General features: G+C 49.5%; 1 protein-coding gene across 1 annotated transcript in view; it reads right to left on the bottom strand.

Moving 5' to 3' along the window:
- HNRNPUL1 (heterogeneous nuclear ribonucleoprotein U like 1) overlaps window positions 1-15,511 on the bottom strand; it is a 173,085-nt gene that overhangs the window by 33,912 nt on the left and 123,662 nt on the right. The window contains exon 12 of the mRNA XM_029571581.1: window positions 3,429-3,731. Coding sequence (XP_029427441.1) covers window positions 3,429-3,731 — 303 coding nt within the window. The remainder of the gene's footprint in view (window positions 1-3,428; window positions 3,732-15,511) is intronic.

Raw genomic sequence — 15,511 nt, 5'->3', positions numbered from 1 at the left:
TTTCTCACTGGAGGTACTTGTTGAGGGCACGTAGGTCCAGAATAGGACAGACGCCTCCCGATTTTTTGGGGATTAGAAAGTACCGGGAATAGAACCCTAGGCCGTGCTGAGAGTATGGTACGGGTTCTATTGCTTTGGACTGGAGAAGGAGGGAGACCTCTTGATCCAGAAGAATGGAATGAACGGATGTTCTTCACATTGGCGGAGGTGGGGAGTCTGGAGGCACGGAGAGAAAATTCAGATGGTAACCTTGAGCAATTATTGCCATTATCTATTGGTCTGAGGTGATTGAGTGCCATATGTTGTGGAAGTGGCACAATCGACCTCCCATTGGTATGTGAGACAGAGGAATCTGGCTGCTGCTCTCTAGATGGAAGTAAAAAACCCGAAGCAGGCCCTGGTTGAGGAGTTGCTTGTGGCTTTTGCTTATGTGTTTGACGAGACTGCGGTTTTTGATAAGATCTCGTGGCACGGGATCTGGTTGGTGGCGGGTAAAACTTCTTCGGGTGGAAGGAGGACTTCTTAGAGTCCTTTCTGAAGGGCTGTTTTGAAGAGAAGTCGGAAGGCATCAGAGAGCTGTCTTAGGGTCTCACGATGGTCCTTTAGTTCCGCCACGTCCGTTGAATCTGTTCGCCGAACAGATTATCTCCGACACAAGGCAGGTCGGATAACCTGTCTTGTACTTCTGGGCGAAGGTCAGAAAACTTGAGCCAGGCCCACCGTCTTGCCGAAATAGCAGCTCCATATAATCAAGTAGAGGTATCAGAGATGTCATAAGATGTCACAAGCCAAACTATCCTCCACAAGAAATAGAGCCATCTCCATCGTCGGCCCAAAATTATGGAACTCATTACCTCACCACCTCAATTCGCAAGAAAACGTTAAATCTTTTAAAAAAGAGCTTAAAGCCTGGCTACTCTCACAGTCCTGCATTGGTTGCTCACCCAATGACAGCAGAACATAAATCTTTGATTTCTTCCTCTGCACGTTCCATTTTATGTGAGCAATCCCCCTCCTACGACGACCGCCCTGACTCACAGAAACCTCTCTCGCTTTTGTTACGGTATCAACCGTCCCCCTACAAGTTTTTTATACAGTCATATTTCTAATATATAATGTATTTATTGACTATTACTAAGTTATTGTTCTGATTCAATTTTTTACTGTTATACTGTTATGGATTTAAATGTAACTGGTTTGTTATAATGTAAACCGGAGTGAAGGCAATGTCTGCTATACCTCGGTATATAAACGAATGCTAAATAAAATAAATAAATCTTTGTATCTCATGTTTGCCTGCCTCTAGTAATTCCATGAGGAAAATTCTTGTCAGGAATCTCTTCAGAGCTCCTTTACCGCGAGGCTACTTCTGCGTGGAAAAAAGACAGAAGGGGGACCCCTGCTGGCTGCAGGGTTGGTGCCATGCTAGGCATGCCCAGTAGGGGCCAGTCAAAGTTCTGGAAACTTTGACAGAAGTTTTCCGTGATTGGGCTCCATCCTGATGATGTCGCCCATATGTGAGGACTACCATCCTGCTTGTCCTGTGAGAAACAGAGATACTGAAGGGCTGAGGTCACTGCAAGGGTGTAACTAGAGCATATAATCCATTGGTCCTGAATCCATATGGCTACCCGCTAGGAAATCCACTCAGTTTAGCTGCTGATTGCACAGTAACACAGTAAGTTACAAAAGGATATGGTGGTGTGCAACCAGGCAAGAAAAAGAAAGCAGAAGAAAAAAGAATGTCTTCTTTCTTGCTGTCAGGTCGATACTGTAACGTGCGGTTGAAGATTTCCCATCTGTAACGTGCTGGGAGCGCACAATTCGGACGCGTAAGGCGATACAGTCTCCAGTTTCACGCGTCCTTAGCGCTTCTTAAAACAGACGCATAACCTTTCCCGCACGCATGTAAATGATATGTAAATGAACGAATTAGCTGTATAACGAAGGAATTAGCTATTCCCCTCCGATACTGTGACGCGCGCTCCGACTATCGCTTTTTTTCCCTGCCGATTTGCCGCGCGTTTAACCTGTTAGTTTACCGCCTACCCCTACATTAGAGGCAGGAGTAAGGGTAAGCGGCAAACTTTCCCCCAGCCCCGGCTCACCTGCCCTGGTCGCGTCCATGGGTGCCGGTCTCCGGGGTAGCCCCAGTCCTCTCCCTCCTCCCGAAGCAAAAAAAAAAATCCAATGCGGCCCCACTTCGGCAGCCCCCCTTTGGCGGAGACGGCAGTGTAAAGCAAGACGGACCTTCGGCGGAGACGACACTGTAAAGCGAGACAGACCGCGGCGCAAGGAGAGGAGGAGAGAGAAGACGCAACTTACTCCAGCCAGCCAGCCCTCCTCCGGACAGCGGCTCCTCTGCCTCCCAGCTGCCGGCGAAGATAGACACCCGAATGGGTAGGCCCCTCGTGCAATTTGACCTCAAGGCGTGACGTCACGACGCTTGGCGTCACGCATGCGACGTCACGCCTTGAGGTCAAATTGCACGAGGGGCCTACCCGTTCGGGCGTCTATCTTCGCCGGCAGCTGGGAGGCAGAGGAGCCGCTGTCTGGAGGAGGGCTGGCTGGAGTAAGTTGCATCGTCTCTCTCCTCCTCTCCTTGCGCTGCGGTCTGTCTCGCTTTACAGTGCCGTCTCCGCCGAAGGTCCGTCTCACTTTACACTGCCGTCTCCGCCGTAGGGGGGCTGCCGAAGGGGAGCTGCCGAAGTGGGGGCTGGCTGGAGTAAGTTGCGTCTTCTCTCCTTGCGCCGCAGCCCCCCCCCCCCCCAGCTGGAGGCAGGAGAGGTCGTCCGATGTCCGGAGGGGGCTGCAAAAGTAAGTCGCTTCGCGCTTTTCGCACCCTGCTTCGGGAGGAGTGGAGGGGGAACTGGCACGGGGGAAGCCACGATGTCCGGAGAGGGGCTGCAAAAGTAAGTCGCCGAGCGTAGGATTGCCGTCCTCTCCCCTCTCTCTCTCGCAACTTTTTTTTTCACTTTTTTTTTTGCTTCGGGAGAGGGGACGGCAACCCCGACTTCCTGGTATCTGTCATTTCAAATGACATTTGAAATGACAGATACCAGCGTGGCCGTGAAGTGTTAGGCCTGAGCACCCAGGATACTGTATAGGTGCTCTATACAGTAAAATGGGTTGCGCGGGCCTAACGCTTCCCTAACACTTCGCAGACGCGGCATGCATTTGCATGCAATTAGAAGAGAGTATCGAGCGGTAGGTGAAGAGAACTGTGCGTGCGGGGAACGAGGGTGCGCCAGGCACTGCCGCACTCTTTCTACTGCAGCCTTAGAGTATCGACCTGTGTGTGAGCTATTTAACAGACTTATTTCAGTACTGGCTATTGCATGCCTTGGCAGTTCACTCTCTGAAAGAAGATGCAGACACAAAGGCAATATTAACTTTCAATCCAACGTCAAGTTTTTTTTTAAACTTACCTCCTCTAAAGCCTCCTCCACCCCCTCCTCGGTTTTGGAATCCACCTCGATTCCCTCCCTGGGAGCCACGATTGTCGAAGCGTTGGAACCCTCCGCTGCCGCCGCCGCCGCCGCCACCACCACCACCACCACCACGGCCTCGGAAGCCACCACCTCTGTTGTCAAAGCGTTTCTCCGGGGATGGGCCAGCTCTCTTGCCTTCCTCATTATATATTCTCACCAGCTTCTCAGCCTCTTCTCTCTGCACCTCAATGTAGACGACTTCATTCAGGAAGTCTCCCGCCTCTGGAAGGCTAAAATTGGCTGTTGGTTCCACCCCACGCAGTTGGCAAATAAGAAAACAAGACAAAGTTAGAGCCATATAATGTAATAAAAACAGTAAATGGGGCAAAGGCTGCCCTGTAGTGAAAGCCAGTTTTACACCAGGACACTAGACTATCAGAGAGAGGAGGCAAAGAATCCAAATATAGAGGAGAGATACTATAAACTAGTGGTTTCCAACCCTGTCCTGGGGACCCCCAGCCAGTCATTTGCATGCACTGCCTCCATAACATGCACATTTTCTCTCATGCATATTCACTGTGGATATCCTGAAAATCTGACTGGCTGGAGGGTCCCCAGGACAGGGTTGGGAAAGGAAAATTGGTTCTCATCTGCTAATTTTCGTTCCTGTAGTACCACGGATCAGTCCAGACTGTGGGTTGAGCCTCCTATCCAGCAGATGGAGACAGACCAAAATTGAAAGGGTATCCTATATCAGGACAGAGCCTACCCTGCATCCCCTTCAGTATAACATTTTCAAAGCAGAAATAGCTCACAAAAGATCAAGCAAGTTAACAAGAAACTGATAAATTGAACAACTGAAAGAATTCTGTATAAAAAACGCTCTTGCATAAAAATTCATTTCCATCAATTAGATGCTTCCAGTGCCTTAAAGCAATAATAGAAGATTCAGGTATCCAAGAACCTGTAAAGGAAGAAACTTTGAGCGGACGGAACAGATCTAGCACGGGAGGGTGTCTGGACTGATCCGTGGTACTACAGGAACAAAGATTAGCACGTAAGAACCAATTTTCCTTTCCTTATACGTACTCGGATCAGTCCAGACCGTGGCATGTACCAAAGCTTACCTAAACTGGGTGGGACCGAGACAGTCCCACTCGAAGAACCTGCTGCCCGAAGGAGCCAAAAACTGGAGCCTGTACATCGAGGCGGTAATGACGAGCAAAGGTATGCAGAGATTTCCAAGTAGCTGCCCTGCATATTTCCTGCGGGGAGACCAACTGACTCTCTGCCCAAGAGGTGGCCTGAGAACGTAAGGAGTGGGGCCCTTCAAGCCCTCCGGAATCGATCGGCCCTTACAGATGTAAGCCGACACAATAGCTTCCTTTAGCCAGCGTGCAATCATGGCCTTTGAAGCCTTGTTACCCTTATTTTGACCACTCCATAGGAAAAACAGGTGATCCGAGACCCGGAACTCATTCGTAACCTGGAAGTAGCGCAGTAAAACCTGTTTTACATCCAGGCGCCGGAGATCACCACCAGATGTGCTCGCTATGTCTTCAAAAGAAAAAGCCGGGCATTCCACCGACTGATTGACATGAAAGGAAAACACAGCCTTCAGCAAGGAGAGTACCATCTTGAGGGATACTCCTGAATCAGAAAAACGTAGAAAAGGTTCCCTGCAAGATAAAGCTTGGAGCTCCGACACCCTTCTGGCGGAACAAATGGACACCAGAAAGACGGTTTTGAGAGTCAAATCCTTAAGTGTAGCCCTCCATAGAGGTTCGAAGGGAGCCTCGCAGAGAACCCGAAGAGCCAAGTTAAGACTCCACAAGGGACAAATAGCCCGGACTGGCGGAATCAAATGCTTGGCCCCCTTGAGGAAGTGGACGACATCCGGATGAGCCGCCACCATGTAACCGTCGATGTTACCTAAGAGGGAGCCGAGGGCGGAAACCTGCACCCGCAAGGAACTGAAAGACAAACCCTTGGAAAGACTGTTCTGGAGGAAGGAAAGGATCTGGGATACCGGAGCTTTACGAGCCGACACTCCCAATGCGGCACACGCATTTTCAAAGACCTTCAACACCTGGACATAAGCGAGAGAGGTAGACTGCTTCCGGGCCCGCAACAGTGTGGATATAACTTCTTCTTTATATCCCTTCTTTCTCAATCTCTGCCATTCAAAAGCCAGGCAGCTAGACAAAAGCGATCGCCTGATCGAAAAATATGGGACCCTGCCGAAAGAGGCGTGGAAGATGACAGAGGTGGAGAGGGCTGTCCGTGGCGAGGTTTACCAGATCAACAAACCACTATCTGTGGGGCCACTCGGGAGCCATTAGGATGACGGGGCCCCAATGGAGCTCGATTCTTCTGAGTACCTTTCTCACTAGCGGCCAAGGAGGGAAAACGTACAGGAGAACATTGTGAGGCCAGGGAAGGACCAGCGCATCCACTCCTTCCGTGCAATGCTCCCTTCTGCGGCTGAAGAACCTGGGAGCTTTTGCATTGTCCATTGTAGCCATCACATCTAAGTGGGGGGGGAACCCCACCTGCAGATGATCATATCCTTTGCTCCGTCTGACAATTCCCACTCGCTGGGGTTTAACTGCTGGCGACTGAGGAAATCGCCTTGAACATTCTCCTTCCCCGCAATGTGGGAAGCTGCTAGGCGATCCAAGTGACGCTCTGCCCAGGTGAAGAGCTTGCTGGCTTCCAGAGCCATCAGGCGACTCCTGGTGCCTCCCTGCCGATTGATATAAGGTACCGTGGTGGAGTTGTCCGAGAGAGACCCGCACCGCCTTGCGATGGAGCAAAGGAAGGAAAACCTTGAGAGCCAGGCATACCGCTCGAGCCTCCAGCCGATTGATGTGCCAGCGAGATTGGACTGGGGACCAGAGTCCCTGTGTAGACTGGTTCCGGCTCCCCAGCCAGAGAGGCTGGCGTCCGTTGTGACAACGATCCACTGCGGCGTCTGAAGGGGCACTCCCCTTCAGAAGGTGGGCAGGCAAGAGCCACCATTGTAGCTCGGCGATGGTAGACTCGGAGAGCAGGAGAGGTGTCCGAAACTGCTCAGACACCGGTTTCCAGCGGGATAGCAAAGCTTTCTGTAATGGATGCATATGCGCAAAGGCCCAAGGAATCAGATAAGATAGTGGAGGCCATAGACCCCAAGACCTGAAGGTAGTCCCAAGGCCGTGGGCAGAGAAAGTGCAAGAAAACCGCACACTTGGTCCCTGAGTTTGAGCGCCTGCACATCTGGAAGGAACACCTTGCCGAGTGTCGAATTGCGCTCCCAGGAATTCCAGGATCTGGGATGGCTGAAGCTTGCTCTTGGGAAAGTTGATTATCCACCCAAGGGAGGTCAGACAAGTCAGGACATTGTCGACCGCCAGCTTGCAGAGAGACTCAGACTTGGCTTGAATGAGCCAATCGTCCACGTAAGGATGGACCAGAACTCCTCGAAGAGAGGCCGCCACTACCACCATGACCTTGGTAAAAGTGCATGGTGCCGTGGCGAGACCGAATGGGAGTGCCCGAAACTGGAAATGTTGGCTCAGGATCTTGAACCGGAGATACCTCTGATGGTCGAGGCAAATCAGAATGAATGTGCAAGTAAGCCTCCGCCAGGTCGAGCGATGACAGGAATTCGCCTGAGCGAACCGCCGCTGTCACAGCCCTTAGGGTTTTCATTCGAAAATAGGGTACCTTGAGGGCTCGGTTGACTCGCTTGAGATCCAAAATTGGACAAAAGGAGCCTTCCTTTTTGGGAATGACGAAATATATGGAATATTGGCTGGACGCTTGTTCCTCCACCGGGACTGGAACTATGGCACCCAGTTCCAGCAGACTGCTCAGAGTCTGGTTGACCACAGGCCTCTTTCAACTTCCTAAGGGAGAGATTAGGTGAAGGTCTGGTAGGTCTCGAACAAATTCTAACGCGTAGCCTTTTTCTATCACCTCTAGGACACACTGATCCGTTGTGCTCTTGGCCCATTCCTCGAGAAACAGGGACAGCCGTCCACCTAAGTTTGGAATGGAGGAATGGGCCGGCTGTATTTCATTGGGAAGAGGACTTTGTGGCAGAGTGTTGCTGGCTACCATCCCGGAAGGGTCGACTTCCACGAAAGGAATGAGACCAGGATTGAGATCTGGAAGCATTGCCTCTCGGAAAGGAGCCCCGTGCTCTGCTGTTATATCGACGTTGACCTCTGAAGCGAATGTGGAAAGGAAAGGCGGCCTTGGGCAGCCCTCCGGCAGCTTATGAACCTTGTTCTCACCTAGAGATTTAATAAGCTGTTCTAGGTCCTCAAAAAGCAACTGACCCTTGAAAGGGAGAGTGCCCAACTTCGCTTTAGAAGAGGCATCCGCAGCCCAGTTCCTCAGTCAGAGGAGACGCCTGGCCGAGACTGCGGAGATCATGGCTCTGGCTTGCACCCACAAAAGATCGTAAAAGGCATCGGCCCCATACGCAATAGCACCTTCTAGCCGGTCCGCCTGCTCCGCCTCCGCAGACGGGAGGTCTTGAGTGCTGAGTAATTGTTGAACCCACCTGAGGCTTGCCCACTGCATGAGACTGCTGCAGATTGTCATCCGAACTCCTAAGGACAAGACCTCAAAGATGCGCTTAAGATAAAATTCCAGTTTGCGGTCCTGAACATCCTTCAATGCCGTGGCCCCCACCACTGGGATGGTGGTGTGCTTGGCAACCGCAGAGATGGAGGATCCACCTTGGGTATCTTAAGCATTTCCAAGCAGTCCTCAGGGAGAGGGTAGAGCTTATCCATAGCCCTACCCGCCTCCGGAGACTCCCATTCCCGAAGGAGCATTAGCTGTGCATAGGATGGAATAGGAACTTACGTGGAGGAGCCCTAAGTCCCGCGTCCACAATAGCAGGCATAGCGGCTGTAACCATATCCTCAGGGGGCACCTCAATTCTCAGCTCCTTCAAGGTGAAGGGAATGAGTGGTTCCAGTTCCTCCCTTTGGAATAAGCGAAGCACTCGTGGGTCGTCCCCCAGGCGGGGGGGGGGGGGGGGTCCGGAGGCAGCGGGCCCCCAGCACCACCCTGACTCTAATGGAGCCCTGCCCCTCTGGCGCCTTAGGAGGCTGTGGAGAGCGCGGGCTCTTAGGTGGGGGTCCTCCTCCTCCTGCAGGCTAGCGAGATAAGATTTGTGCATGAGGAGCACAAATCTGTGGAAAAACGAGGCTTGGACTTCCCGGGGGGGGGGGGGGGGGGGGGGAAGGGGAGATCAGAAACCCCCTCCGGGGAATGTGAGGGGCTCAAATCCGAAGGGGAAATTAGAGAATCGGGCTCACCTTCCTCCTGCAAGTCCGATTCAGCTTCAGAAAGTGCTCCCAAAATGGCCACCGTTCCCGTGGTTTTCCGAGTCGGGGACCGGCCTGGCCACACAGCGTGCAGTCCGACCCCGGGTCGTAGTAGTCGCGGGTGCCGAGGAGGGACCCTCCCCCACCCAGCAGGACCCGGAGCAGAGCCTGCTGCGGGGCAGGCTCCCCGCAGGCGGTACACATGCTGAAACGCGGCATCAGCTTCAGAAAAAAAAATCGCTGTGAGAGAAAAAACAGCTGAGCTGAGCCCTGCCAGTCAGCGGAGGCAGAGACTGAACCCTGCACACTGCCGGAGCTGTCTTTAAATTACAAGCTAAGTAGGGCTAGGTTTAAAAACTTTTTTTTTTTTTTTTTTTAAAGTTAGCTAGTGCAGGAGAATAAACTTCCCTGCCACAGGCCCTAGAAAGGACACTTTTCAAAAGTGGACTGCTAGCCAAGGGGAGTGATTGGACCACCAGTATCACCCCAAAAGGTCACCGGGAATGGGGAGCCTAGGCTGAAGAACTCAAGGGGCAAGCCCCCTAGGCCCCCAGCAGAGCGAGGAGACAGAGCTGTCTCCAAGGAACAAAAGAGAAATCTTTCAAATTGTTAATTTTTTATTTTTTTAAATATAAATCAATAAATACTTGCTTGATCCTAATAAAGAAAAGTACAAGATCCCCACAGGGAGAAGTTAAGAAGGGGAACCGCAGGTTCAGCTGCCTGCATCTGCTGGAGACAGACAAATACTGAAGGGATGCAGGGTAGGCTCTGTCCTGATATAGGATACCCTTTCAGTTTTGGTCTGTCTCCATCTGCTGGACAGGAGGCTCAACCCACGGGGTCTGGACTGATCCGGTTACATACAGGGAACCACTGCTTTAAACCAAGAAAAGGAGGCAGTTACCCAGTGCTGCCATTCAGCTTTTACAATGTTCCTTGACTAAATACATCTTTTCCTCTTGACACACAAGGTGATGTGTTCCTGACACAAAGTAAAACTGATGCTGGTTTTAGAAGTACTATACTGCCTATACTCTGCTTGGATATTCAGTGGGGTGGCTATGCTGCTGAATATTCATGGCTATTTTGAGGTTAGCCAAATTAAGTTTAGCTAAGCTGAAAGGTCTCCTCTATTATCAGGGGGAATGGTCCCACCGGGACCTAGCAACCCCCTGGGAAGCTATAGACTCCTCTTGAAAAATAGCTTTTTCTTTTAGTTGGATTAATTCTTCTTTTATTTCCCAGACTGCAGGAGTTTGCACCTCCACCATCTGCTGGAGACAGAGAAATACTGACGAACTGCAGGTAGCACCTCAAAAATGTCTGTCTCCATCTGCTGGAGGGGAGGCAAAACCCAGCTGTATGGACTGATCCTGGTCCAGCTGTCTGGACTGCTCTGGTCTAAGGATTCCAGGAAAGAAAATTATTAGGTAAGAAACAATTTTACCTTCTTTGTCGTCCCCTACCAAACCAATCCAAATGCCTAGGATGTATTCCAAGCCACCTTTAACCTGAAAGGGACCCTGAAATTCCTACTTTCAAGACACTTGCCTCATCCCTAGCCTGCATGTCCAGATGATAATGCCTAGAAGTAGTATGCAAAGAGGAACAAGTAGCAGCTCAATCTCAAATGTTGCTGATGCCAACACCGACTGGGAGTAAGGAGTGGCTAAATCTTCCTCAGACCCATGGGGGGAGAAATCAGAGACTGGCACCAGGATCAGTGGAGAGTCGCAGACCTCAGGCATTGATGGAGGATGGGTGCTCCTTGCCATGGGATTGCTTCGGGGGCATTCCCATGCCCGGCACCATGCATAAACGAGGGTTGGTGCCGATGCTTCTTAGGCTTCCCTCGATGCTCAGCCCAGTCTTTGCCCAGCGTCTTCGGCCCACAGGAGATCGACAACAGTCAGTTTCCAGTGCGCTTATCCACTGGCGACCTTGACAGAAATGACAGTCCTGCCATGTCAATGGCGAGGTGTTCATCGGTGTGGCTCCAAGGACCTGGGATGCAGATGGCTCGGACTTCAACCCGAAGAGCTGATCCATCTTGTCCAGACAAAGCTGACATCTCTTTGGGGTCATCTGGGCACACAAGCAACAACCCCAGATGTCATGCAATGCCCCCAGGCAGAGGATGCATATGTCATGAGGATCAGTGATAGACATGGTCCTTGGGCACTGGAGGCCTTGACAAAAGTCAAATGTGGCCATGATGGGGCGAACAAAAGGGTAGAAGGATGGAACAATGACGAAAGATGTCAATGGCTGGCGGGCACTGAGGCACTGCCACCATGGGGGGGAACCAACCACGAAAAGAAACTTACCTGAAACGCCAAAAACCCTGACTGGGGACACTACGGGGAGGCACAGAGGGACCCAGTGACGGAACAAAGAAAAAGATTGCGAAAACCGCAAAAAAAAAATCTAAGTTTTCCACAAGGCAAAAGCCAAGTTTTTAGAGATCAATCAAACTGTGAGGCTCACAGCTCCACAAAAAAAACTAGACTGAAGAGGGACCTCGCATGGACGCGTGGTACAGGGCATGCTCAGTGTTACTAGTCAAAGTTTCTAGAAACTTAAGTTTTCTGCTTCAGGCTACATCTGATGTCATCCATGTGTTCCCAAGATGGCGGCATAAGCAGGACCCCTCTAAGATCGGCGTTAAGATTTTCAACAATTTCTCTTGAAACTAAGTGCAATGCCTGTGAAAAGGAAGGGCAAGGTGAGGGTATATCCCTCAGAAACCTTGCCCCTACCTATGCAGCTGGAAATAACGGAATTTATGTCTGTACCTGGAAATATACCGGCAACCGAGGATCCTGATGTGCAAAGTGGTGTAGGAGAGCCATTTGAGCCGGCAGAGGCGGCTTTGCTGAGTCCCGAACTAAGGAGGCCACCAGCACAGAGTGTGTGTGGGAGAAGCTTCGAAGAGGGACCAGGAAGTGATGTCACTTCCGATTCTGGATGCGGAGCAGGAGGAACATCGGGTGAGATGCCGCAAGAGTCGAAACCTCTGAAAGTACAACTTCAGAGTACCGCAGTGATTCCAGAGGAAAACAGAGGTGAAACAACAAATGTGAACTATCCTATTGGAGAGAGCAATTGAGACCGGAACCTGGATTACAGCAGGTACAAACGGAGAGGCCGTGAGCGGAGAGATCGAGGGCCCCCTTACCCGACCGTCTGTCGTGACCCTAGACAGCCTGTGGGATTTGATGGCTGGGTTTGCAACTGACATGAGAAGTTTAAACCAGAAATTAGACCAAGCTACTTTTAAGCAACAGCAGGATTTGGGAGAAATTCAAAGAAAAGTGGAAAATGTGATGGATAGAGTCTCTGAATTAGAAAAAAGGGATAAGAAAACGCAGGAATTTAAAGCAGTAGTGGCAAAGGATAGAGAAATGCTAGCTAGGCATTTGGAACACCTTGAAAATAACACCAAAAATATGAATCTACGATTCTTGAATTTTCCAAGAATCATAGGAGAAATCCCTTTTACAACTTTAAAAAGATTTCTTCAAGAAGGACTGGGTTTTTCAAATGAAGATATGCCTATTAATACTTGTTATTTCTTCCCAAGGTCTAGAAATTTGAATAGAGAAACCAACATGCAATTCCAAAATGATTTGACAAATATTCTGGAAAACTCGGATTTTGAAGTATTAGATAGGGGTACGCTGTTGGTTTCTCTAATATCAACGTATGATGTTAATAAAATAATAAAAGTTTATTTTAGGAAATACTCAGTAAAATCTTTAGATATAGTAAAAAAAAGTTTTCCTGATTTGGCGTTAGCGACACAAGTGAGAAGGAAGAGTTTCCTAGCATTTCGTCAGGAAGTTGTTGCTTTGGGTTTTACATTCTTGTGAAAAAGACAAATGTTTTATATTTTTTTACCCCTGATCAATTAAAGGTTTTTATAGATTCTAAGAAACCCAGTACATCAACCCCTGTGTTGTAATGATAGAATTAAACCGGGTATGCTATGCTCGTCCATTTTGGTTTTCCTGGAAATGAGTTTTTACTTATATAAACTCCTATGTTCTAGCCCCTATCATTTAGAATAACTGACAATAAAAGAAATAGGTTATTTACTAAATATTATGTGGAATTTAATTTGTGAATTTATACTTTATATAGTATGTGTGAGTTATGTATCCTAATGAACTATCTTTGGATAAATAGTTAATGATTTCATGTAAATCACTTGGTATTTCTGCTACAAATGTTTGTTTTGTAAAGTTATAAAGAATTAAAAACAAACCAACCAGGAATACATCCCTGCCATTCTTCTCCTTCCAGGATCCCAGGTCAGGGCATCAGATACAGAGGAGGAGGGAGAAGGGGAAAGGAAAATTTGTTCTTACCTGCTAATTTTTGTTCCTGTAGTACAAAAGATCAGTTCAGATGCCTGGGTTTTGCCTCCTTTCCAGCAGATGGAGTCAGAGAAAGTTTCACATGCACCACCTCTTAACCCAGTGTGTCACCTGCAGCTCTTCAGTATTACTGAGTACCCAAGCATATATAGACAAAAAAGGTTTCTAATACTCAACTCTAACATTTGACGGAACAAGCAGAGGAAAAAGGAATTTATAATCCTATGTGAAAACTGTACTGAAAGGATTAATGAGAAAATCTGTGCCAACTCTCTCCTCTCCCCCGGGTGGGACTCTGGGCTGATCTGTGGTATTACAAGAACAAAAATTAGCAGGTAAGAACCAATTTCTCTTTCCCTGTACATACCCAGATAAGTCCACCCTCCTGGGATGTACCAAAGTTTCCCAGACTGCGAGAGTCCCTCTTGAACACTTTCACCAAATCTATCAACATCCGGGGCTCGGACGTACAACCAGTAGTATCTGGCAAAAGTATGCAAAGACTTCAAAGTAGTTGCCCTGCAAATCTCTGGCAACACCAGTTGGCACTCTGCCCAGGAGGCCACCTGGGAACAGATAGAATGAGCTCTTTCCCCTTCTGGGATAGGACAACGACAGATATATACGGACCCAATAGCCTCCTTCAACCACTGCACAATTGTGGCCTTCGATGCTCTGTCCCTTTTTTGCACCATTCCAAAGCACAAAAGGGTGATCTGACAACCGGAAACCGTTACTGACTCCAGATATTGCAACAAAGCCCTCCTGACATCCAACCATCTTACAGGCCGTAACTGTAAAAATCGTGGGCTCTCCGTGTTGAGCGCCCGCTCTCCGGATGCACGCTCAGGCACCTCTCCTGGGCGCGTGATAAGAAAATTGGTTCTTACCTAATTTTCATTCCTCTACCATCACCAGAATCTGTGCCACTGAGGCTCGCGCCCCTGCTCTGCACATCTCCAAATTCTGATATATGCCAAGGAAATAGAAGGCTTTCTAGCCTGCAACAGAGTAAAAATAACATCCTCAGGATATCATTTTTTCCTTAATTGCCTCCTCTCAAAAGCCAAGCCACTAGACAAAAGCGAGCAGTTTGATTTGAAAATATAGGGCCCTGACAAAGGAGATTTGGCAGATGGCCCAGCCTTTAAGAGGCTGTCCACTGCCAGATTGACCAGATCTGCAAACCAAGACCTTCATGGCTACTCCGGAGCCACGAGAATCACCTTTCCTGGGTGGACCTCTATTCTCTTTACAACCTTTCCTACCAGGGGCCATGGAAGAAACATGTAGATCAGAATGTCGTGCGGCCAAGGAAGAACCAGGGCATCGACCCCTTCCACTCTGTGCTCTCTTCTCAGACTGAAGAAGCGCAGCGCCTTGGCATTCCTCTGAGTTGCCATGAGATCCATATGAGGCATGCCCCATCTGTGAGAAATTAGAATCATTGCCTCCTCCGAGAGCTCCCATTCTCCTGGGTCTAAACGCTGTTGGCTGAGAAAATCTGCTTGCACATCGTCAGATTCTGCTATGTGCGAGGCCGCTAACTAGGCCAGATGCTTCTCCGCCCAGGACATCAGCATCTACGCTTCCACAGCAACCGCTCGACTCCTGGTACGCCCCTGGCAGTTGATGTAGGCCACCGCCGTCGTGTTGTCAGACAGAAATCTGACTGCATGGGTGTGCAGAAGAGGAAGAAACTCTTGCAGAGCCAACCGTACCTGCTCTCGTACCACGACTGATGGACCAGGCTGCTTCCTCCTCCGACCATTGGCCTTGCACAGATTGGGACTCTCACACAGCTCCCCAACCGTCTGTGGTCACTACTATCCTCTGTGTCACCTCGAGATCAACCCCACAGCCCAAATGTTCCCGTCCAAGCCACCACAAAAGACTGGACCTGGCAGACTGTGTAAGTGGTAATGGAAGATGAAACTGATCTGAAATTGGATCCCACCAGGATAGCAAAGCTCTCTGTAGAGGTCTCATATGAACAAACACCCACGGAACCAACTCCAAGGTCGAGGCCATGGAAGCGAGGACTTGCAAGTAATCTCAGACCTCAAACGGGTTTTGAACATGACCTTGAGGCTTGACTAACCACTCCTCTGTGAGAAAGTCCTTCCCCACTCGGGTATCGAAATGCGTGCCCAAGAACTCCAGAACATGCAAAGGTGGCTCTTGGACAGATTCACTATCCATAGAAACATAGAAATGACGGCAGAAGAAGACCAAACGGCCCATCCAGTCTGCCCAGCAAGCTATGCACTTTTTTTTTTCCCCCTCTTACTTGTTACGCTTGGCTCTTAGTACCTTTTAGTTTTATTTCCTTCCCCCCCACCATTAATGTAGAGAGCAGTGTTGGAACTGC

Source organism: Rhinatrema bivittatum, chromosome 11, assembly GCF_901001135.1.
Source record: "Rhinatrema bivittatum chromosome 11, aRhiBiv1.1, whole genome shotgun sequence".
Classification (NCBI taxonomy): domain Eukaryota; kingdom Metazoa; phylum Chordata; class Amphibia; order Gymnophiona; family Rhinatrematidae; genus Rhinatrema; species Rhinatrema bivittatum.
This window is presented reverse-complemented; position numbering and strand designations above follow the sequence as displayed.